Here is a 25,882-nt window from a genome sequence, read left to right as displayed (position 1 = left end):
TGAGGATGTTAGCTAAGCTCTGCTAGACACTGAGGCTGGGGGAGAGAAGGGGGACGGAGTGTGCAACCTGTTTTGCGGGGTCATTAACGACATATTTTACTGGATATTGTTGCTCATTCATTTATATTATAGACTAATACCATTGCTGAGAGACAATTATTACACGAAGGAAACCAATATCTAACAGGGACTACAGTAAGTTTCTTACAAGTCTTAGGGGTTTCACTTGAACCCTGACTGTAACTGTAAGTTTGCCTAAATTGAGTTTGTATCGCGAGTGGGGCAGTATTCCAGAGAGTACTATAATGTACCTTTCTATTCAATAGACGATGATTGACGGGTGTCCATTGCTACAGCTTCCTGCGCGGTGTGGACAGAGGCATGCCAGTTGAAAACAAATGTTTTTCGATGTAATAAGATAGTTAACATGTCACACCGTGACCTGTCAATGTAATAAATACTAATTATTATTCGAAAAATACCAATAGGATTGCTAATTCAAGCAAAGGTTTTTTTTCTTCTTCCAGCGACCCTCCCCTCCCCAGGACACCCCCGTTCCATTCTCCACTACCCACACGTCATTTGCCCTCCTCCCTCACAAGATCGGGCAGGGTTCGGTGGAGGGATTAGCTCGCTTTTAATTACAATTTATTATTATTGAAATATGTCGGGAAGCGAGGACGAGAGGGAAGACTTGGAACCTACGGTACTTGCACATGGTAAGACAACAATTTATTTTTTCAGAACAAGCTTGCAGGTTGGTAACGTTAGTTAACGTTACATTAGCTAGTTAGCGAGCTGATTTGCTAGCTACTCTAGTCTGGTACTAGTTGTAACAATTTACAATAGGCAGCCCAGTTCGCTAGCTAGCCGAATGTTTTGCTTCTACGCTAGCTGGCAAACTTGATAGCACGTTAGCTATCTACCAATAGAGTGCGTGAATATTTACACTGTCAATGCATGCGTGTTGTTGTTAGAAGTTGCGTCCACGACCATTTGCTGGCCGTCACACGAGTCATGCCTCTGTTTGGTAATGTACTGTCAACTGGCGTGCAGTGCGTTCTTTATATCAAAAGGTATCCAAAACACTGTCAATAAAGCTTGTCTGGAGTTTACAGTTTTAGAATTTTATACAAATCCGTCGGTCATTTATGAATATATATTTTTATTCATATAATTATCTCAATCAATTATGCATTTTATTAAATCAATTCCTGTACCCTTTCCATCGGCAGATGAGGAGGAACCAGAAGAGGCTGTGTCTGACGTCGAGGTCCCCACCAAGTCAAAGAAGAAGAAGAAAGCCAAGAAGAGCCGTGAGAGCAGGATCAGCAAGAGACCAAGACCTGTCAGAGAGGTAGGATGGGCATGATCCTTCCTTACATGAAGTATCCTAGTCACTGATATCAGCGATTTCTCCAAGGAAGTTGGGAGGGAAGAATGCATTTTGAAGTATAATAATAACAACACAGATAGCCCCTAGCCTTTGACCGTTTTGACCTGTCCTTAGTATACATTTTCCGCATTTGTGAGATTTTTTTCTTCTTCATATTTGTATCTATGTTGACTCATTTTGTTTCCTCTCAGGAGGTGCCAGTCAGCTCACCAGAACCCTTCTTAGCAGTAGAGCAAGTAGCGAGGGAGGAGGAAGAGGGAGGAGGAGGTAGGGCCAGGTCAGAAAGCGAGGGAAGTGATTACGCCCCGAGGGGGAAGAAGAAGAAGCGCTCCAGCTCCTCCAAAGACAAGAAGAAGGGAGGAGGGACGAGTGGAGAAAAGGAGAAAGGTGGTGGTGGCTCATCCAGCTCCAAGAGTAAACACAAAGAACCAGAACTAGAGAAAGATGAGGATGAAGATGATGATGAAGATAGCCAGGTGAGGATGAAGTCTAAGAGGATGTGGGTGGTGCGGGTGGGGTGAACAAGGGAGACGTTGGAGTTGTTCTCTGTTTGGATTTGAAGCAGCCCCTGCAATGCACTTAATGACCCTGTTGGCTCACTGACCCTGAATGTAATGATATCCTAACTCCGCCCCCTCTCTAGGAGCCCAAGAGCTCCACTCAGCTGCTGGAGGACTGGGGCATGAAAGACATCGACCATGTCTTCACTCAGAAGGACTACACCACCATCACCAACTACAAGGCCTTCAGCCAGTTTGTCAGGTTAACACACCTCTCTCACGTCTCATGCTTTCTACTTGCTTTTTGCTATTCTCCTTCTGTTTCCACTGTAGCAGGTTTCAGTACCACTTCACCTGGATAACGCAGCTTTTGTGGATCGGGGGAGAAAGTTACTTCATACCTGTGTGTGACTGAGCTAGCTACGACCAGTCTGAAACTGCCCCTACTTCTACCCCGAACTTAAACTAACATAGCAGGCGTAAAAAGAGACGCTTGAACGGAGTCCCCACATCTGTTTTTCAGAGCAAATGGAAGTTATGTTGAAAATACTGTATCCCTGAAAACTGCAAACATCCACTTTCTGCCGGCCCCCCGCAGAGTGCCCCAAACTTAACCTCTGCCCTTACTTCCCCAGACCCCTCATCGCAGCCAAGAACCCTAAGATCGCTGTGTCCAGGATGATGACTCTGATGATGGCCAAGTGGAGGGAGTTCAGCACCAACAACCCTCTGAAGGTAACACAACCCAATACAAGGCATTGCTATTACATAACATTACATTGCTATAACATGACATTGACATTACTTTGCTATAACATGACATTACTTTGCTATAACATGACATTACTTTGCTATAACATGACATTACATTGCTATAACATGACATTACATTGCTATTACATAACATTACATTGCTAATACAATACATTACAAATGTATTTTGACTATGATTGCATGTTCTTTATAGCAACGGTCCTGATTTCCATCCTGCGTTGTGTAACCCTCTGTAGGGCTGTGCCAGTGCCAACGCAGCCCTGGCAGCTGCCAACGTGGCTGCGGCCGTGGAAAGCATGGTGGTGGCAGGGACAGAGGCAGGAGGGGATACAGGGGCGGGGGGTAGTGCCGCTAAAGACTCCCCTTCAGCTACACCCGCTTCCGTACCTGTAGCTGTGCCCGCTGTGTCTGCACCCCCACTCCGCAAGGCCAAGACCAAAGAGGGCAAAGGTGAGGAACAAGTTAAAGGAATGCTGATGGAGGGAGCATGTATAATATTATTGTTGGGCATTTGTTGTAGAATAAGGGAATAATTGAACTCCATCTCCCTCTGCAGGCCCCAATGCTCGCAGGAGGTCCAAGCCTGCCCCCAAGCCCAAAGCCAAGAAGGTGGCTCCGCTCAAGATCAAACTGGGAGGCTTCAACAGCAAGAGGAAGAGATCCTCGGTAAGAACACTTAACTTGTCTGAGAATCAACTGATATGCAGTAACCCTTGCCATACTTCTGTCCCACAATTCTATCATTGTATCTTTGTCTCTGTTTCTCTCTCTCCCTGTGTTGTCAGAGTGAGGAGGATGAGCTTGACGTGGAGAGTGACTTTGACGACGGGACCTTTGAAGTGTCGGACGGCTCCAACAGCCACAGCAGCCGCTCCAAGAAGAAGGCCAAGACCGCCAAGAAGAAGAAGAAAGGTTGGCATGGGAACGCAACTGTCATCTCTTGACCTCTCATTCCATGTAATGGAGGTGTCTACATGCTATAGCTTGGGGCTATAGCATGTAGACTAGTGGTCAGTCACATACCTTAGGTCAGGAGAGCTATAGGGGGTGCAGGCTTTTGTTCCAGTCCAGCACTAACACACTTGATTCAACTAATTGTGTTGTTGATGATCATGTGATTAGAGGAATCAGATGTAGTTGCTCTGGGCTGAAACCAAGGACCTGGCTGTCAGCCAATCCTCTGATAATATTAGATGTTTTTAACAGGACCATCATCATGTACCATCCCCCTCCCTCCTAACTCCTCCCTCCTAACTCCTCCTCTTCCCATCCCAGTTGAGGAGGATGGTGACGGCTATGAGACAGACCACCAGGACTACTGTGAGGTGTGCCAGCAGGGAGGGGAGATCATCCTGTGTGACACCTGTCCCAGGGCCTACCACATGGTCTGTCTGGACCCTGACATGGAGAAGGCCCCCGAGGGCAAGTGGAGCTGCCCCCACTGTGTAAGTACACAATGTACCCAGTCTGAATTAGTCCAACCCATGGCTAGGTAGAGTTTACACCATATTGCTTGTATACACTGTATGTATTTTCTCTTTAATGACTAAAGATTGGTGTGATATCCTATTTTTGATGTTGATCTTTTTCTCTCCTGGTCCTTCTCTCTTTCACTCCTCCTATCTTTCACTCTCCTTCCCTTTGTTCTTCATCACTCCCCCCTTTCCCCCACTCTCGCTTCCCCTCCATCATTCCTAACCCTCTCTTCCCATTTCCTCTCAACACCCCTCCACCTCCTCCCTCTCCCTCCTCACTCCCCTTCCTGCACTCTCACTACCCCCTTTGCCACACCCCTCCCGCATTCTTGTCCCCCCCCTGCTCTCTCCTCCCACTCTCTTTTTGTTCCTCCCTCCAGGAGAAAGAGGGGATCCAGTGGGAGGCCAGAGAGGAGCTGTCTGAGGGAGAGGGGGAGGACGAGGAGGTGGGGAGGGATGAGGGATGGGTAGAGGAGGAGGATGACCATCACATAGAGTTCTGCAGGGTGTGTAAGGATGGAGGAGAGCTGCTGTGCTGTGACACCTGTACCTCCTCCTACCACATCCACTGCCTCAACCCCCCCCTCCCTGAGATACCCAACGGGGAATGGATCTGCCCACGCTGCATGGTGAGCCCTGCCACCCTGTGTGTGAGAGAGAGAGAATGAATCTCAACGTATGGGTGTTGGATGTAAATTATTATTAAAGAGAACATGTTCTGTTATACTTGTGTGGGTGGCTACACCTACATCATATGGAATTCTTGATTTGAGTTGAGTCAGCTATACAGCTGCCATTTCACTCTTATTTCCGATCTCTCCTCGTATATGCTGCCGTTGTTTTTTTATTTTATAATGACGGAAGATTGCAGATATAAATGCAAAAGTAGTGTTGACATGATTGACAAAGAAGGTATTTTCTACACAAGATATTTCTTTGTGAATGTATATCTGATTGTTCCTGAATATCCCTCAGTGCCCGGGCATGAAGGGTAAAGTCCAGAAGGTTCTGACCTGGAAGTGGGGTGAACCTCCGCCCCCTACACCTGTGCCCCGCCCCCTGGACCTCCCAGCCGAGGCCCCAGACCCTGTCCCATTGGCCGGCCGACCAGAGAGGCAGTTCTTTGTCAAATGGTGCAACATGTCTTACTGGCACTGCTCCTGGGTCCAAGAGCTACAGGTAACACGCACAACCAGCAATATGCCACTGTAAAATTCAGGCTCAATTAGGGCTGTGGCGGCCATGACATTTTGTCAGACTGTTATTGTCATGCAAAAGACTGCCGGTCTCATGGTAATTGACCGTTCATGAACATAAACACGTTAGGGGACCGAATGCGGTCGGACCATCACATAATTGCCATGTATATTACTCTTACAGAATTTCCATGAGGGAGAGGATATTGGAAATGTAATCAGCCTACTGGATGATAACTTGTTTAGAACTTGGACAGAAGAATTTAGAACAGACTTTTTCAGACATAACATCGGTACAGCAGATGCCCATATCGTATGGGACACTTTTAAATGTGCCTTTAGAGGCCATGCAATTCAGTACTCATCTATAAAACAAAAGCAATTTAGGTCAAAAGAGTCCATATTAACAAAGGAAATTGAAGGACTAACAGTACAGATAAATAGCAATAAAAACTGTACCATAGAGGCACAGAATAAGTTAGAGGAAAAACACACAAAACTTATTCAAGAAAGATCCAGTGTAATATATTATAAAAAATAAAGCGAGCACCAAATTATTTTTAGATCTTAAAAAAAAAATAGAAAATTGAAATTTGTTACAAATGATGGAGTCACTCATGATGTACCAAACAATATTTTGAAAGAGGAAGTAAAGTATTTTAAGAATGTTTTCGTTTCGGTCTCCTTCATCTCCACAAATCGAAGCTAATTGTATAGGTTTTTCCCCCTATTAATATTCGGCCATACCCAGTCCTTTTTCCATGGTTAAATGCAGTGGTTTGCGCTTTTAGTTTTGTGCGAATGCCACCATCCATCCACAGTTTCTGGTTAGGGTAGGTTTTAATAGTCACACTGGGTACAACATCTCCAATGCACTTCCTTACAAACTCACTCACCGAGTCAGCGTATAGATCAATGTTAATCTCTGAGGCTGCCCGGATCATTTCCCAGTCCCGCGTGATCAAAATAATCTTGAAGCGTGGATTCCGATTGGTCAGACCAGCGTTGAATGGTTCAAGTCACGGGTACATCCTGTTTGAGTTTCTGCCTTTAAGACGGTTGGAGCAAGATGGAGTCGTGATCGCCGAAGGGAGGGCCTTGTATGCATTGCAGAAGTTAGAGTAGCAGTGATCGAGTGTATTGCCCGCGCGAGTGCTGCAATCAATATGCTGATAGAATTTAGGTAGCCTTGTTCTCAAATTTGCTTTGTTAAAATCCCTAGCCACAATAAATGCAGCCTCCAAGATATATGGTTTCCAGTTGACATAGAGTCCAGTGAAGTTCCTTGAGGGCCGTCGCGGTGTCTGCTTGATGGGGTATATACACAGCTGTGATGATAACTGACGAGAATTCTCTTGGGAGATAATATGGCCGGCATTTGATTGTAAGGAATTCTAGGTCGGGTGAGCAGAAGGACTTGAGTTCCTGTATGTTGTTATGATTACACCATGAGTCGTTAATCATGAACCATACAGTCGTGGCCAAAAGTTTTGAGAATGACACAAATATTAATTTCCACAAAGTTTGCTGCTTCAGTGTCTTTAGATATTTTTGTCAGATGTTAATATGGAATAATGAAGTATAATTAAAAGCATTTCATAAGTGTCAAAGGCTTTTATTGACAATTACATGAAGTTGATGCAAAGAGTCAATATTTGCAGTGTTGACCCTTCTTTTTCAAGACATCTGCAATCCGCCCTGGCATGCTGTCAATTAACTTCTGGGCCACATCCTGACTGATGGCAGCCCATTCTTGCATAATCAATGCTTGGAGTTTGTCAGAATTTGTGGGGTTTTGTTTGTCCACCCGCCTCTTGAGGATTGACCACAAGTTCTCAATGGGATTAAGGTCTGGGGAGTTTCCTGGCCATGGACCCAAAATATTGATGTTTTGTTCCCCGAGCCACTTAGTTATCACTTTTTCCTTATGGCAAGGTGCTCCATCATGCTGGAAAAGGCATTGTTCGTCACCAAACTGTTCCTGGATGATTGGGAGAAGTTGCTCTCGGAGGATGTGTTGGTACCATTCCTTATTCATGGCTGTGTTCTTCAGCAAAATTGTGAGTGAGCCCATTCCCTTGGCTGAGAAGCAACCCCACACATGAATGGTCTCAGGATGCTTTACTGTTGGCATGACACAGGACTGATGGTAGCGCTCACCTTGTCCTCTCCGGGCAAACTTTTTTCCAGATGCCCCAAACAATCGGAAAGGGGATTCATCAGAGAAAATGACTTTACCCCAGTCCTCAGCAGTCCAATCCCTGTACCTTTTGCAGAATATCAGTCTGTCCCTAGTGTTTTTCCTGGAGAGAAGTGGCTTCTTTGCTGCCCTTCTTGACACCAGGCCATCCTCCAAAAGTCTTCGACTCACTGTGCGTGCAAATGCACTCACACCTGCCTGCTGCCATTTCTGAGCTAGCTCTGTACTGGTGGTGCCCCTGATCCCGCAGCTGAATCAACTTTAGGAGATGATCCTGGAGCTTGCTGGACTTTCTTGGGCACCCTGAAGCCTTCTTCACAACAATTGAACCGTTCTCCTTGAAGTTCTTGATGATCCGATGAATGGTTGATTTAGGTGCAATCTTACTGGCAGCAATATCCTTGCCTGCGAAGCCCTTTTTGTGCAAAGCAATGATGACGGCACGTGTTTCCTTGCAGGTAACCATGGTTGAAAGAGGAAGAACAATGATTCCAAGCACCACCCTCCTTTTGAAGCTTCCAGTCTGTTATTCGAACTCAATCAGCATGACAGAGTGATCTCCAGCCTTGTCCTCGTCAACACACACCTGTGTTAATGAGAGAATCACTGACATGATGTCAGCTATTCCTTTTGTGGCAGGGCTGAAATGCAGTGGAAATGTTTTTTGGGGATTCAGTTCATTTGCATGGCAAAGAGGGACTTTGCAATTAATTGCAATTCATCTGATCACTCTTAATAACATTCTGGAGTATATGCAAGTTGCCATCATACAAACTCAGGCAGCAGACTTTGTGAAAATTCATATTTGTGTCATTCTCAAAACATTTGGCCACGACTGTACACCCCCGCCCTTCTTCTTCCCAGAGAGGTGTTTATCTCTTTCGGCGTGATGCATGAAGAAGCCCGGTGGCTGAACCGACTCCGACAACGTATCCCGAGAGAGCCATGTTTCCGTGAAACAGGATGTTACAGTCTTTGATGTCTCTCTGGAAGGCAATTTCATCTACATTGTTGTCAAGAGACTGGACATTGGTGAGTAGTATACTTGGAAGCGGTGGGCGGTGTGCACGCCTACGGAGCCTGACCAGGAGGCCGCTCCGTGTGCCTCTTCTGCGGCGACGTTGTTTTGGGTCGGCTGCTGGGATTAGATCCACTGTCCCGGGTGGTGGTCCGAACAAAGGGTCCACTTCGGGAAAGTCGTATTCCTGATCGTAACGTTGGTAAGTTGACGTCGCTCTTATATCCAATAGTTCTTCCCGGCTGTATGTAATAACACTTAAGATTTTCTGGGCTAACAATGTAAGAAATAATACAGAAAAACACTAAATACTGTGTAGTTTCCTAAGGTCTCGAAGCAAGGCGACCATCTCTGTCAGCGCCATCTTCATGAAACGATACAAAAGAGCAAACATGAGAAGCGTAATAAAGGGGGCGTAATCAAGGAGAAAATTATGACCAGGTGTGTGTAATGATGGGGAACAGGTGTGCTTAATATAATAGCCAGTACCGGTGGTTAGTAGACCGGCGACGTTGAGCGCTGGAGGGAGCAGGAGTAGGTGTGACAATATGCTTATAAGTCCCGTGCCATTATTTTATTTTACATGAATTTATAATAAGAAGAATATAATTGAAAATAGCTGAATAAAATAGAAAGGATCTTTTTCCCATTGCGGAGCATATGAAGTGGCTATGTTGAGCGTAAAAGTGATCACTTGAAACAGGTCCTATATGCTAGATTTAAGAGTTATTTGGCAACTTTAGTTGTGAGTGATACAAAGCATAGAATGTCTTAGAAATCAGGCTGCTTCGGTTTTATAGCGGAACATGTGCTTAATATGAGCAGCTGAGAAAGAAATATAAGTACACTTATTTCACTCAACGCGGCAGGTAGCCTAGTGGTTAGAGTGTTGGGCCAGTAACGAAAGGTTGCTGGATCGAATCCCCGAGCTGACAAGGTAAAAATCTGTCGTTCTACCCCTGAACAAGGCAGTTAACCCACTGTTCCCCGGTAGGCCGTCATTGTAAATAAGAATTTGTTCTTATCTGACTTGCCTAGTTAAATAAAACATTTAAAAAGAATAATAATGCAGTCCACACTCAAAGGCAATTACTCAAATTTATTAGGCTAGACCCATTATGTACCAAAGACATCTTAAATCAGTTTTGTTTTATGTTTAATATGCAGTAGTAAATGTATTGTAAAGACACAATCATCATTTTAATTCAGTTTTTTTTCAGCTTGGGGTGATAAGCCTATGCATAAACTCAAATATGCGTTTGGTTGTTTTGAATTAGTCATCACCTGAGAAAGCACTGTCCATTTTGTTATGTTAGGCATTGAAACAACATCCACAACAACCATGTTTTATACTATTTCAACCTGCTGTTAAACTTGTTTCTTCAAATTGATCATCACAGTGAGGTGAGTTTTAAAAGTATGATAGGCCTTCTGTTTTGATGTGTTTGATGTGATTTTCTATTTCATTTGCATTGATGTCAGAGTGGTTAGAGGGACAGTAGAGCCCTGAGTACCTGGCCATTAGGACCTGATGGAGGGACAATAGAGCCCTGAGTACCTGGCCATTAGGACCTGATGGAGGGACAATAGAGCCCTGAGTACCTGGCCATTAGGACCTGATGGAGGGACAATAGAGCCCTGAGTACCTGGCCATTAGGACCTGATGGAGGGACAATAGAGCCCTGAGTACCTGGCCAGTATGACCTGATGGAGGGACAATAGAGCCCTGAGTACCAGACCACTAGTGACCTGATGGAGGGACAATAGAGCCCTGAGTACCAGGCCATTAGGACCTGATGGAGGGACAATAGAGCCCTGAGTACCAGACCATTATGACCTGATGGAGGGACAATAGAGCCCTGAGTACCAGGCCATTAGGACCTGATGGAGGGACAATAGAGCCCTGAGTACCAGACCATTAGGACCTGATGGAGGGACAATAGAGCCCTGAGTACCATTCCATTAGGACCTGATGGAGGGACAATAAAGCCTTGAGTACCAAGCCATTAGAAGCTGATGGTAGTTAGTAAGTTGGGTACTACCAAAGCATGTCCAGAGTGCATAAAAGGAGATTACCGTGACTCAACAGTCTCGTGGAATTTTACTGCCGTCATGACTGCCGGTGTGGCGGTAATACGGTCACCGCAACAGCCCTAGGCTGAATGTCTTCATCCTTGTGTACTAAATAGAGAGTAGACTCATCTTTTACCCTCTTCAGTCTTTTCTCTCCCTCCCTCCAGTTGGAGCTGAACTGCCAGGTGATGTTCCGTAACTACCAGAGGAAGACGGACATGGACGAGCCCCCGCTGGTGGACTTCGGAGGGGAGGGGGATGATGACAAGAGCACTAAGAGGAAGAACAAGGACCCCCTGTACGTCCACATGGAGGAGGAGTTCTACCGTTACGGAGTCAAGATGGAGTGGCTCATGATCCACCGCATCCTCAACCACAGGTAGCACACACACAGGCACCTGGGATACACACGCTAACACACACACCTGGGATACACACCTGGGATACACACGCTAACACACACACCTGGGATACACACGCTAACACACACACCTGGGATACACACGCTAACGCGCACACACACACACCTGGGATACACACGCTAACGCGCACACACACACACCTGGGATACACACGCTAACACACACACGCACACACCTGGGATACACACGCTAACACACACACGCACACACCTGGGATACACACGGTAATGCGCACACACACCTGGGATACACACGCTAACACACACTCATCTGGGATACACATGCTAACACACACACCTGGGATACACACGCTAACACACCTGGGATACAAACCATAATATCAGCATTCTCCTTCCCTTCACCTCCTCTCTCCAGTGTGGATAAGAAGAACAACGTGCACTACCTGATCAAGTGGAGGGATCTGGCCTACGACCAGGCCTCCTGGGAGAGTGAGGAGATGGACATCCCAGAGTACGACCAATACAAGCAGACCTACTGGAACCACAGGTACACACACACACACACACACACAAAAACATGCACATTCTCACCCATGCATGCACACAAAACTCTGACAACTCTGCCTATAGCAACCTAGAGTAACCTGAAGCAATAATCTAATCCTCTTCATGTCTTTCATATTTCTCTACCTATCCCCTCTTCCATCTCTCTCTCTCTTAGAGAGTTGATGTTGGGAGATGAGGGCAGGCCTGGTAAGAAGCTGAAGAAGATAGCTAAAGTGAAGAAGAGTGAGAAACCCCCTGCTAACCCTGTGGTGGATGTAAGTACGGGTACTTCCTTGTTCCTTTTCATGTAAATCTTCCAAATCTCCCATTCACATTGATTCATGATTCAAATTTCAAATCAAAATCAAATTTATTTTTATATAGCCCTTCGTACATCAGCTGATATTCTCAAAGTGCTGTACAGAAACCCAGCCTAAAACCCCAAACAGCAAGCAAAGCATGTGAAAGAAGCACGGTGGCTAGGAAAAACTCCCTAGGAAAAACTCCCTAGAAAGGCCAAAAACCTAGGAAGAAACCTAGAGAGGAACCAGGCTATGAGGGGTGGCCAGTCCTCTTCTGGCTGTGCAGGGTGGATATTATAACAGAACATGGTCAAGATGTTAAAATGTTCATAAATGACCAGCATGGTCAAATAATAATAATCATAGTAGTTGTCGAGGGTGCAACAAGCACGTCCGGTGAACAGGTCAGGGTTCCATAGCCGCAGGCAGAACAGTTGAAACTGGAGCAGCAGCACGGCCAGGTGGACTGGGGACAGCAAGGAGTCATCATACCAGGTAGTCCTGAGGCATGGTCCTAGGGCTCAGGTCCTCCGAGAGAAAGACAGAAAGAGAGAATTAGAGAGAGCATATTTAAATACACACAGGACACCGGATAAGACAAGAGAAATACTCCAGATGTAACAGACTGACCCTAGCCCCCCGACACATAAACTACTGCAGCATAAATACTGGAGGCTGAGACAGGAGGGATCAGAAGACACTGTGGCCCCATCCGATGATACCCCCGGACAGGGCCAAACAGGCAGGATATGATTCTGTGATGTAAATGAAGATGTTTATCTTCCACTTCCCCTCCAGCCCACCATCAAGTTTGACCATCAGCCAGACTACTTGGACACTACAGGGGGAACGCTGCACCCCTACCAGCTGGAGGGTCTCAACTGGCTGCGTTTCTCCTGGGCTCAGGCCACTGATACTATACTGGCTGATGAGATGGGTCTAGGCAAGACAGTCCAGACCGCTGTCTTCCTCTACTCACTCTACAAAGAGGTGTGTTGGTAGGGTCTGTATTGGGGTCTGTGTGTGCTGGATAGGCAAAAGTATGTGGTCATCTGATTCCACAGCGATGTGTTTCAGAGTGTGTGAGTGTGTGTGTGTGTGTGTGTGTGAGAGAGAGAGAGAGAGAGAGAGAGAGAGAGAGAGAGAGAGAGAGAGAGAGAGAGAGAGAGAGAGAGAGAGAGAGAGAGAGAGAGAGAGAGAGAGAGAGGAGAGAGAGAGAGAGAGGAGAGAGAGAGAGAGAGAGAGAGAGAGAGAGAGAGGAGGAGAGAGAGAGAGAGAGAGAGAGAGAGGAGAGAGAGAGGAGAGAGAGAGAGAGGAGAGAGAGAGAGAGAGCCTGGTGGATGAGGCGAGAGAGAGAGATCTTGTGTGTATGTAAGTTTGTCTCTCGTCGAGTCTGCCTTCCCTTGTCAAAAGTTTCAGTAGGGGTACTGCCAAACCCTGGACAAACAATAAAACCGCACATCAAAGGGAACTAGTCCAAAAAGAGGGACTCTGTCCTAAAGTCAGGCTGGGACAAATACAAGCAAAAGTCCACCTAGTCTTATCAGAAGGCTAGGTTGAGTTATTACCCTACTGCTAAATACCTAGCGACGTGAATGATCAGTCCAGTGTTAGGGGATAAGGGCAGAGCCTCTAAATCGGACTTAGGCACTTCTCTTTTCTGATTCACCTGAAGTGTTTTACTCACTCACCTATTAACCCCTGACCTTCCACCCCTCCAGGGTCATTCAAAGGGCCCGTTCCTGGTGAGCGCCCCGCTGTCCACCATCATTAACTGGGAGAGAGAGTTTGAGTTGTGGGCCCCGGACATGTACGTGGTGACCTACGTAGGAGACAAGGACAGCAGAGCCGTCATCAGAGAGAACGAGTTCTCCTTCGAGGGCAATGCCATCCGGGGGGGCAAGAAGGCCTCTAAGATGAAGGTGAGAGACGAGTGGGATGGGAGGATGGGGAAAGACTGATAAGGTGCGGTCATGGTTGTTGATTTGTTTCGATATCCCTCATTATATCTTTATTGTTATCCCCTAATCCTTTGCCCCCTCCCTCTCTCTCTGTCCTCCTGCAGAAAGACTCATCGGTGAAGTTCCATGTCCTGCTGACGTCCTATGAGCTGATCACTATAGACCAGGCTGTGCTGGGCTCCATAGACTGGGCCTGTCTGGTGGTGGATGAGGCCCACAGGCTGAAGAACAACCAGTCAAAGGTCAGACACACACCAGTACCATAACCAATATAGTCTTAACCAGTACCATAACCATTATAGTCAGAACCAGTACCATAACCATTATAGTCATAACCATTATAGTCATAACTAGTACCATAACCATTATAGTCATAACCAGTACCATAACCATTATAGTCAGAACCAGTACCATAACCATTATACTCATAAACAGTACCATCACCATTATACTCGTAACCAGTACCATCACCATTATACTCGTAACCAGTACCATCACCATTATACTCGTAACCAGTACCATCACCATTATACTCGTAACCAGTGCCATAACCATTATACTCGTAACCAGTGCCATAACCATTATAGTCGTAACCAGTACCATAACCATTATAGTCTTAACCAGTACCATAACCATTATAGTCATAACCAGTACCATAACCATTATAGTCATAACCAGTACCATAACCATTATAGTCTTAACCAGTACCATAATCATTATAGTCTTAACCAGTACCATAACCATTATAGTCATAACCAGTACGATAACCATTATAGTCTTAACCAGTACCATAACCATTATAGCCATAACCATTATAGTCTTAACCAGTACCATAACCATTATAGCCATAACAGGTACCATAACTATTATAGTCATAACCATTATAGCATAACCATTATAGCCATAACCATTATAGTCATAACCATTATAGCCATAACCATTATAGTCATAACCAGTACCATAACCATTATACTCATAACCAGTACCATAACCATTATAGCCATAACCAGTACCGTAACCATTATAGTCATAACCAGTACCATAACTATTATAGTCATAACCATTATAGTCATAACCAGTACCATAACCATTATAGTCATAAACATTATAGCCATAACCATTATACTCATAACCAGTACCATAACCATTAGTCATAACTAGTACCATAACCATTATAGTCATAACCAGTACCGTAACCATTATACTCATAACCAGTACCGTAACCATTATACTCATAACCAGTACCGTAACCATTATAGCCATAACCAGTACCGTAACCATTATAGACATAACCAGTACCGTAACCATTATTACCAGTACCATAACCATTATAGTCATAACCAGTACCATAACCATTATAGTCATAACCAGTACCATAACCATTATAGTCTTAAAACCTGTTATGGACCCCTCGCCAACAGCCAATGTAATAGCAGGGCGCGAAATACAAAACAGCAAAAATCTCATAATTCAATTTTCTCAAACATACAACTATTATACACCATTTTAAAGATAATCTTCTCGTTAATCCAACCACATCGTCCGATTTCAAAAAGGCTTTACGGCGAAAGCATAACATTAGATTATGTTAGGACATCAACTTCACAAGAAAAACCACACAGCCATTTTCCAAGCAAGGAGAGGCATCACAAAAACCAGAAACACAGCTAAAATGAATCACTAACCTTTGACGATCTTCATCAGATGACACTCCCAGGACTCAATGTTACACAATACATGTATGTTTTGTTCGATAAAGTTCATATTTATATCCAAAAACCCCATTTTACATTGGCGCGTGATGTTCAGAAAATGTATTGCCTCCCAAAACTTCCGGTCAATGAGCACATCAATTTACAAAAATACTCATCATAAACGTTGATAAACTTTAAAACAGTTATTGAAAGAATTATAGATACACTTCTCCTTAATGCAACCGCTGTGTCAGATTTCAAAATAGCTTTTCGGCGAAAGCACATTATTCAATATTCTGAGTACATAGATCAGCCATCAAAGCAAGCTATACAGTTATCCGCCAAGTTCTGGAGTCAACTAAAATCAGAATTAGTATTATAAATCTTCACTTACCTTTGCTGATCTTCGTCGGAATGCACTCCCAGGACTCCCACTTCCACAAGAAATGTTATTTTTGTTCGAAAAACTCCATATTTATGTCCAAATACCTCCTGTTGTTCACGCGTTCAGATCACTATCCAAAGGCAAAATGCGCGAGCGTAAAACCAGAGACAAAAAGTCAAAATGTACCATTACCGTTCGTAGAAACATGTCAAACGATGTTTACAATCAATCCTTAGGGTCTTTTTAACATAAATCTGAGATAATATTCCAACCGGACAATAGCGTATTCATTACAGAGGAAAAAGAAGGAGCGGCGCGCCTGTGTGCTCGAGCAGTAAACAACTCACTGGTCCCAGGCAGTCCACTGATTGACTGGGCTCTTATTCTCTGCCCAGTAACAGTAGAAGCATGAAACAAGGTTCTAAAGACTGTTGACATCTAGTGGAAGCCTTATGACCCCACAGACACTGTAGTTTCGGTAGGGATTAGATAGAAAACTACAAGCCTCCGATTTCCCACTTCCTGGTTGGATTTTCCTCAGGTTTTTGCCTGCCATATGAGTTCTGTTATACTCACAGACATCATTCAAACAGTTTTAGAAACTTCAGAGTGTTTTCTATCCAAATCTACTAATAATATGCCAATATTTGACTCTGGGCCCGAGTAGCAGGCAGTTTACTCTGGGCACGCTTTTCATCCGAACATGAAAATACTGCCCCCTAACCCTAACAGGTTTTAACCAGTACCATAACCATTATAGTCATGACCAGTACCGTAACCATTATAGTCTTAACCAGTACCATAACCATTATAGTCTTAACCAGTACCATAACCATTATAGTCTTAACCAGTACCATAACCATTATAGCCATAACCATTATAGTCATGACCAGTACCGTAACCATTATAGTCTTAACCTCTTGGGGCTAGGTGGGACGCTAGCGTGCCACCCGTGGTGCACTCCATCAACAGCAGGTGCATTTCAAGAGCGGCAAATTTGAATCCAAATAAATGTCAAAATTCAAATTTTTCAAAAATACAACTATGTTACACCATTTGAAAGATAAACATCTCCTTAATCTAACCACGTTTTACGATTTCAAAAAGGTTTTACGGCGAAAGCATAAATTTAGAGTATGTTAGGACAGTACATTTACAAGAGTTGTGTATAATGTTTTGTCAAGTCAAAGACAGGGTCACCAAAACCATAAAACCAGCTAAAATGATGCACTAACCTTTTACAATCTCCATCAGATGACACTCCTAGGACATTATGTTAGACAATGCATGCATTTTTAGTTCTATCAAGTTCATATTTATATCCAAAAACAGCGTTTTACTATGGCATTGATGTTGAGGAAATCGTTTCCCTCCAATAACCGGCAGTCAAGTCAGCGTAACAAATTAAATAATTAAAATTAGAAAACATTGGTAAAATATTATATTGTCATTTAAAGAATTATAGATTTACATCTCTTGAACGCAATCAACTTGCCAGATTTAAAAATAACCTTACTGGGAAATCACACTTTGCAATAATCTGAGCACTGCGCCCAGAAAAATACGCGTTGCGATACAGACTAGACGTCATGTTGGGGAGATCTAAAATCGAAAATACTATGTAAATAATCCATTACCTTTGATTCTCTTCATCAGATGTCACTTCCAGGTATCACAGGTCCATAACGAATGTAGTTTTGTTCAAAAAAGCTCATCATTTATGTCCAAAAATCTCCGTCTCGTTAGCACATGATGTAAGCCAGCCGGACTTCTCGTCATGAACGAGGGGAAAAAATATATTTCCGTTCGTTCAAACATGTCAAACGTTGTATAGCATAAATCATTAGGGCCTTTTTTAACCAGAACATGAATAATATTCAAGGTGGACGAATGCATACTCTTTTATAACGTATTGGAACGAGGGTACCCAACATGAACTCGCGCGCAAGGTGTCTAATGGGCCATCATCGTTCCATGGCTCTTGTTCGGTCAGATCTCCCTCCAGAAGACTCAAAACACTTTGTAAAGGCTGGTGACATCTAGTGGAAGCAATAGGAAGTGCCAAAATATTCCTAAACCCCTGTGTTTTTCAATGGGATAGGTTTAAAGTCAATACAACACATCAGGTATCCACTTCCTGTCAGAAAATGTCTCAGGGTTTTGCCTGCCAAATGAGTTCTGTTATACTCACAGACACCATTCAAACAGTTTTGGAAACTTTAGAGTGTTTTCTATCCATATATAATAAGTATATGCATATTCTAGTTACTGGGTAGGATTAGTAACCAGATTAAATCGGGTACATTTTTTTTATCCAGACGTGCAAATGCTGCCCCCTAGACCCAACAGGTTAACCAGTACCATAACCATTATAGCCATAAACATTATAGTCATAACCATTATAGCCATAACCATTATAGCCATAACCATTATAGTCATAACCATTATAGTCATAACCAGTACCATAACCATTCTAGTCATAACCAGTACCATAACCACTATAGTCATAACCAGTACCATCACCATTATAGTCATAACCAGTACCATCACCATTATAGCCATAACCATTATCGTCATAACCAGTACCATAACCATTATAGTCATAACCAGCTTGTCCCGAAGTGTTGTCTTGACTGTGTGCTTAGGGTTGTTGTCCTGTTGTAAGGTGAACCTTTGCCCCACTCTGAGGTCCTGAGTGCTCGGAAGAAGGTTTTCATCAAGGATCTCTCTGTACTTTTCTCCGTTCATCTTTCCCTCGATCCTGAATAGTGTCCCAGTCCCTGCCGCTGGGGATGGTGCCAGGTTTCCTCCAGACGTGACGCTTGGCATTCAATCCAAAGAGTTCAATAATGGTTTCATCAGACCAGAGAATCATGTTTCTCATGGTCTGAGATTCTTTAGTTGCCTTTTGGCAAACTTCAAGCGGGCTATCATTTGCCTTTTACTGAGGAGTGGCTTCCGTCTGGCCACTCTACCTTGAAGGCCTGATTGGTGGAGTGCTGCAGATATTATTGTCCTTCTGAAAGGTTCTGCCATCTCCACAGAGGAGCTCTGGAGCTCTGTCATAGTGACCACCTGGTTCTTGGTCACCTCCCTGATTAAGGCCCTTCTCCCCCGATTGCTCAGTTTGGCTGGGCGGGCAGCTCTTGAAATAGTCTTGGTGGTTCCAAACTTATTCCATTTAAGAATGACGAAGGCCACTGTGTTCTTGAGGACCTTCAATGATGCAGCCGTTTTTTGGTACCCTTCCCCAGATCTGTACCTCGACACAATCCTGTCTCTGAGCTCTACGGACAATTCCTTCGACCTCATGGCTTGGTTTTTGCTCTGACATGCACTGTCAACTATGGGACCTTTTATGTAGACAGGTGTGTGCCTTTCCAAATCATATCCAATCAATTGAATTTACCACAGGTGGACTCCAATCAAGTGGTAGAAACATCTCAAGAATGATCAATGGAAACAGGATGCACCTGAGCTCAATTTCGAGTCTCATAGCAAAGGGTCTGAATACATATGTAAATAAGGTATTTCTGTTTTTATTTTTAATTTGTAAACCTTCCTAAAAACCTGTTTTCACTTTGTCATTATCGGGTATTGTGTGTAGATTAGTGAGAGAAAAAAAATAATGTAATACATTTTAGAATAAGGCTGTAACGTAACAAAATGTGCAGAAAGTCAAGGGCTCTGTATACTTTCCGAATGCACTGTAACCAGTACCATAACCATTATAGTCATAACCAGTACCATAACCATTATAGTCATAACCAGTACCATAACCATTATAGTCATAACCAGTACCATAACCATTATAGTCATAACCAGTACCATAACCATTAGAGACATAACCAGTACCATAACCATTATAGGCATAACCAGTACCATAACCATTAGACATAACCAGTACCATAACCATTATAGTAATAACCAGTACCATAACCATTATAGGCATAACCAGTACCATAACCATTATAGTCATAACCAGTACCATAACCATTATAGGCATAACCAGTACCATAACCACTATAGCCATAACCAGTACCATAACCATTAGAGACATAACCAGTACCATAACCACTATAGCCATAACAAGTACCATAACCATTAGAGACATAACCAGTACCATAACAACTATAGCCATAACTAGTACCATAACCATTATAGTCATAACCATTATAGTCATAACCAGTACCATAGCCATAACTAGTACCATAACCATTATAGTCATGACCAGTACCATAACCATTATAGTCATGACCAGTACCATAACCATTATAGCCATAACCAGTACCATAACCATTATAGTCATAACCAGTACCATAACCATTATAGTCATAACCAGTACCATAACCATTGTAGCCATAACCAGTACCGTAACGATTATAGCCATAACCAGTGCCATAACCATTATAGCCATAACCAGTACCTTAACCATTATAGCCATAACCAGTACCATAACCACTATAGCCATAACTAGTACCATAACCATTAGTCATAACCAGTACCTTAACCATTATAGCCATAACCAGTACCATAACCACTATAGCCATAACTAGTACCATAACCATTAGTCATAACCAGTACCATAGCCATAACCAGTACCATAACCATTATAGTCATAAACAGTACCATAACCATTATAGTCATAACCAGTACCTTAACCATTATAGCCATAACCAGTACCATAACCACTATAGCCATAACTAGTACCATAACCATTAGTCATAACCAGTACCATAGCCATAACCAGTACCATAACCATTATAGTCATAACCAGTACCATAACCATTATAGTCATAAACAGTACCATAACCATTATAGTCATAAACAGTACCATAACCATTATAGTCATAAACAGTACCATAACCATTATAGTCATAAACAGTACATAACCATTATAGTCATAACCAGTACCGTAACCACTATAGTCATAACCAGTACCGTAACCATTATAGTCATAACCAGTACGTAACCATTATAGTCATAACCATTATAGCCATAACTAGTACCATAACCACTATAGCCATAACCAGTACCATAACCATTATAGCCATAACTAGTACCATAACCAGTACCATAACCATTATAGCCATAACGAGTACCATAACCATTATAGCCATAACCAGTACCATAACCATTATAGCCGTAACCACTACCATAACCATTATAGCCGTAACCACTACCATAACCATTATAGCCGTAACCACTACCATAACCATTATAGCCGTAACCAGTACCGTAACCATTAGAGGCGTAACCAGTACCGTAACCATTAGAGGCGTAACCAGTACCGTAACCATTAGAGGCGTAACCAGTACCGTAACCACTGTATCCGTAACCAGTACCGTAACCACTGTATCCGTAACCAGTACCGTAACCACCGTAGCCGTAACCAGTACCGTAACCACCGTAGCCGTAACCAGTACCGTAACCACTGTAGCCGTAACTAGTACCATATCATTGTAGTCATAACCAGTGCCATAACCAGTACCATAACCATTATAGTCATAACCAGTACCATAACCATTATAGTCATAACCAGTACCATAACCATTATAGTCATAACCAGTACCTTAACCATTATAGTCATAACCAGTACCGTAACATTATAGTCATAACCACTATAGCCATAACCAGTACCATAGCCATTGTAGCCATAAACAGTACCATAGCCATAACCAGTACCATTACCATTATAGTGGTAACCGGTACCATTACCGTTATAGTCGTAACCGGTACCATTACCGTTATAGTCGTAACCGGTACCATTACCGTTATAGTCGTAACCGGTACCTTTACCGTTATAGTCGTAACCGGTACCATTACCGTTATAGTCGTAACCGGTACCATTACCGTTATAGTCGTAACCGGTACCATTACCGTTATAGTCGTAACCGGTACCATTACCGTTATAGTCGTAACCGGTACCATTACCGTTATAGTCGTAACCGGTACCATTACCGTTATAGTCGTAACCGGTACCATTACCGTTATAGTCGTAACCGGTACCATTACCGTTATAGTCGTAACCGGTACCATTACCGTTATAGTCGTAACCGGTACCATTACCGTTATAGTCGTAACCGGTACCATAACCGTTATAGTCGTAACCGGTACCATAACCGTTATAGTCGTAACCGGTACCATAACCGTTATAGTCGTAACCGGTACCATAACCGTTATAGTCATAACCAGTACCATAACCATAACCAGTACCATAACCATTAGTCATAACCAGTACCGTAACATTATAGTCATAACCATTATAGCCATAACTAGTACCATAACCACTATAGCCATAACCAGTACCATAGCCATAACCAGTACCATAACCATTATAGTCGTAACCAGTACCATTACCATTATAGTCGTAACCATTACCATTATAGTCGTAACCAGTACAATTACCGTTATAGTCGTAACCGGTACCATAACCGTTATAGTCGTAACCGGTACCATTACCGTTATAGTCGTAACCGGTACCATTACCGTTATAGTCGTAACCGGTACCATTACCGTTATAGTCGTAACCGGTACCATTACCGTTATAGTCGTAACCGGTACCATTACCGTTATAGTCGTAACCGGTACCATAACCGTTATAGTCGTAACCGGTACCATAACCGTTATAGTCGTAACCGGTACCATAACCGTTATAGTTGTAACCGGTACCATAACATTATAGTCATAACCAGTACCATAACCAGTACCATAACCATTAGTCATAACCAGTACCGTAACATTATAGTCATAACCATTATAGCCATAACTAGTACCATAACCACTATAGCCATAACCAGTACCATAGCCATAACCAGTACCATAACCATTATAGTCGTAACCAGTACCATTACCATTATAGTCGTAACCATTACCATTATAGTCGTAACCAGTACAATTACCGTTATAGTCGTAACCGGTACCATTACCGTTATAGTCGTAACCGGTACCATTACCGTTATAGTCGTAACCGGTACCATTACCGTTATAGTCGTAACCGGTACCATTACCGTTATAGTCGTAACCGGTACCATAACCGTTATAGTCGTAACCGCTACCATAACCGTTATAGTCGTAACCGCTACCATAACCGTTATAGTCGTAACCGCTACCATAACCGTTATAGTCGTAACCGCTACCATAACCGTTATAGTCGTAACCGCTACCATAACCGTTATAGTCGTAACCGGTATCATAACCGTTATAGCCGTAACCACTACCATAACCATTATAGCCGTAATCACTGTAGCCGTAACCAGTACCGTAACCATTAGAGGCGTAACCAGTACCGTAACCACTGTATCCGTAACCAGTACCGTAACCACTGTAGCCGTAACCAGTACTGTAACCACTGTAGCCGTAACCAGTACCGTAACCACCGTATCCGTAACCAGTACCGTAACCACCGTATCCGTAACCAGTACCGTAACCACTGTAGCCGTAACTAGTACCATATCATTGTAGCCATAACCAGTACCATAGCCATAACCAGTACCATAACCATTATAGTCATAACCAGTACCATAACCATTATAGTCATAACCAGTACCTTAACCATTATAGTCATAACCAGTACCGTAACATTATAGTCATAACCACTATAGCCATAACCAGTACCATAGCCATTGTAGCCATAAACAGTACCATAGCCATAAACAGTACCATAGCCATAACCAGTACCATAACCATTTTAGTCGTAACCGGTACCATAACCATTTTAGTCGTAACCGGTACCATTACCATTATAGTCGTAACCGGTACCATTACCGTTATAGTCGTAACCGGTACCATTACCGTTATAGTCGTAACCGGTACCATTACCGTTATAGTCGTAACCGGTACCATTACCGTTATAGTCGTAACCGGTACCATAACCGTTATTGTCGTAACCGGTACCATAACTGTTATAGTTGTAACCGGTACCATAACCATTATAGTCATAACCATTATAGTCATAACCAGTACCATAACCATTAGTCATAACTAGTACAATAACCATTATAGTCAGAACCTTTATAGTCATAACCAGTACCATAACCATTATAGTCATAACCAGTACCATAACATTATAGTCATAACCAGTACCATAACCAGTACCATAACCATTATAGTCATAACCAGTACCGTAACATTATAGTCATAACCACTATAGCCATAACTAGTACCATAACCACTATAGCCATAACCAGTACCATAGCCATAACCAGTACCATAACCATTATAGTCGTAACCAGTACCATTACCATTATAGTCGTAACCATTACCATTATAGTCGTAACCAGTACCATTACCGTTATAGTCGTAACCGGTACCATTACCGTTATAGTCGTAACCGGTACCATAACCGTTATAGTCGTAACCGGTACCATAACCGTTATAGTCATAACCGGTACCATTACCGTTATAGTCGTAACTGGTACCCAAACCGTTATAGTCGTAACCGGTACCATAACCGTTATAGTCGTAACCGGTACCATAACCATTATAGTCATAACCATTATAGTCATAACCAGTACCATAACCATTAGTCATAACTAGTACAATAACCATTATAGTCAGAACCATTATAGTCATAACCAGTACCATAACCATTATAGTCATAACCAGTACCATAACATTATAGTCATAACCAGTACCATAACCAGTACCATAACCATTATAGTCATAACCAGTACCGTAACATTATAGTCATAACCACTATAGCCATAACTAGTACCATAACCACTATAGCCATAACCAGTACCATAGCCATAACCAGTACCATAACCATTATAGTCGTAACCAGTACCATTACCATTATAGTCGTAACCATTACCATTATAGTCGTAACCAGTACCATTACCGTTATAGTCGTAACCGGTACCATTACCGTTATAGTCGTAACCGGTACCATAACCGTTATAGTCGTAACCGGTACCATAACCGTTATAGTCATAACCGGTACCATTACCGTTATAGTCGTAACTGGTACCCAAACCGTTATAGTCGTAACCGGTACCATAACCGTTATAGTCGTAACCGGTACCATAACCGTTATAGTCATAACCATTATAGTCAGAACCAGTACAATAACCATTATAGTCAGAACCAGTACAATAACCATTATAGTCAGAACCAGTACCATAACCATTATAGTAATAACCTGTACCATAACCATTATAGTCAGAACCAGTACAATAACCATTATAGTCAGAACCAGTACAATAACCATTATAGTCAGAACCAGTACCATAACCAGTACCAGAACCATAACCATTATAGCCATAACCAGTACCATAACCATTATAGTCAGAACCAGTACCATAACCAGTACCATAACCAGTACCATAACCATTATAGGCATAACCAGTACCATAACCAGTACCATAACCATTATAGTCATAACCAGTACCATAACCATTATAGCCATAACCAGTATCATAACCATTATAGTCAGAACCAGTACCATAACATTATAGTCTGAACCAGTACCATAACCATTATAGTCATAACCATTATAGTCATAACCAGTACCATAACCATTATAGTCAGAACCAGTACCATAACCAGTACCATAACCAGTACCATAACCATTATAGGCATAACCAGTACCATAACCAGTACCATAACCATTATAGTCATAACCAGTACCATAACCATTATAGCCATAACCAGTATCATAACCATTATAGTCAGAACCAGTACCATAACATTATAGTCTGAACCAGTACCATAACCATTATAGTCATAACCATTATAGTCATAACCATTATAGTCATAACCAGTACCATAACCATTATAGTCATAACCATTATAGTCATAACCAGTACCATAACCATTATAGTCATAACCATTATAGTCATAACCAGTACCATAACCATTATAGTCATAACCATTATAGTCATAACCAGTACCATAACCATTATAGTCATAACCATTATAGTCATAACCAGTACCATAACCATTATAGTATGACATATCCTTGCATACTGAATACAGCG

At 42.8% G+C, this 25,882-nt stretch overlaps 1 protein-coding gene across 4 annotated transcripts in view; it reads left to right on the top strand.

Moving 5' to 3' along the window:
• The window catches only part of LOC106576265 (ATP-dependent chromatin remodeler CHD4), a 50,504-nt gene continuing 24,622 nt past the window's right edge, over positions 1–25,882 (top strand). For 3 of the 4 annotated variants that reach the window (XM_082960958.1, XM_082960961.1, XM_082960955.1), the window contains exons 1-18: positions 1–195; positions 528–719; positions 1,236–1,357; positions 1,588–1,872; positions 2,040–2,158; positions 2,532–2,631; positions 2,907–3,120; positions 3,227–3,336; positions 3,456–3,582; positions 3,946–4,115; positions 4,526–4,774; positions 5,121–5,324; positions 10,800–11,011; positions 11,430–11,561; positions 11,736–11,835; positions 12,661–12,852; positions 13,584–13,784; positions 13,928–14,065. In XM_082960958.1, coding sequence (XP_082817084.1) covers positions 665–719; positions 1,236–1,357; positions 1,588–1,872; positions 2,040–2,158; positions 2,532–2,631; positions 2,907–3,120; positions 3,227–3,336; positions 3,456–3,582; positions 3,946–4,115; positions 4,526–4,774; positions 5,121–5,324; positions 10,800–11,011; positions 11,430–11,561; positions 11,736–11,835; positions 12,661–12,852; positions 13,584–13,784; positions 13,928–14,065 — 2,730 coding nt within the window. In that variant the 5' untranslated portion in view covers positions 1–195; positions 528–664. Of the gene's footprint in view, positions 196–326; positions 411–527; positions 720–1,235; positions 1,358–1,587; positions 1,873–2,039; positions 2,159–2,531; positions 2,632–2,906; positions 3,121–3,226; positions 3,337–3,455; positions 3,583–3,945; positions 4,116–4,525; positions 4,775–5,120; positions 5,325–10,799; positions 11,012–11,429; positions 11,562–11,735; positions 11,836–12,660; positions 12,853–13,583; positions 13,785–13,927; positions 14,066–25,882 lie in introns of all 4 variants that reach the window. The other variant, XM_082960956.1, reaches the window with a different exon arrangement.

This window comes from Salmo salar, chromosome 02, assembly GCF_965601325.2.
Source record: "Salmo salar chromosome 02, fSalSal1, whole genome shotgun sequence".
In the NCBI taxonomy this organism is placed as follows: Eukaryota; Metazoa; Chordata; class Actinopteri; order Salmoniformes; family Salmonidae; genus Salmo; species Salmo salar.
This window is presented reverse-complemented; position numbering and strand designations above follow the sequence as displayed.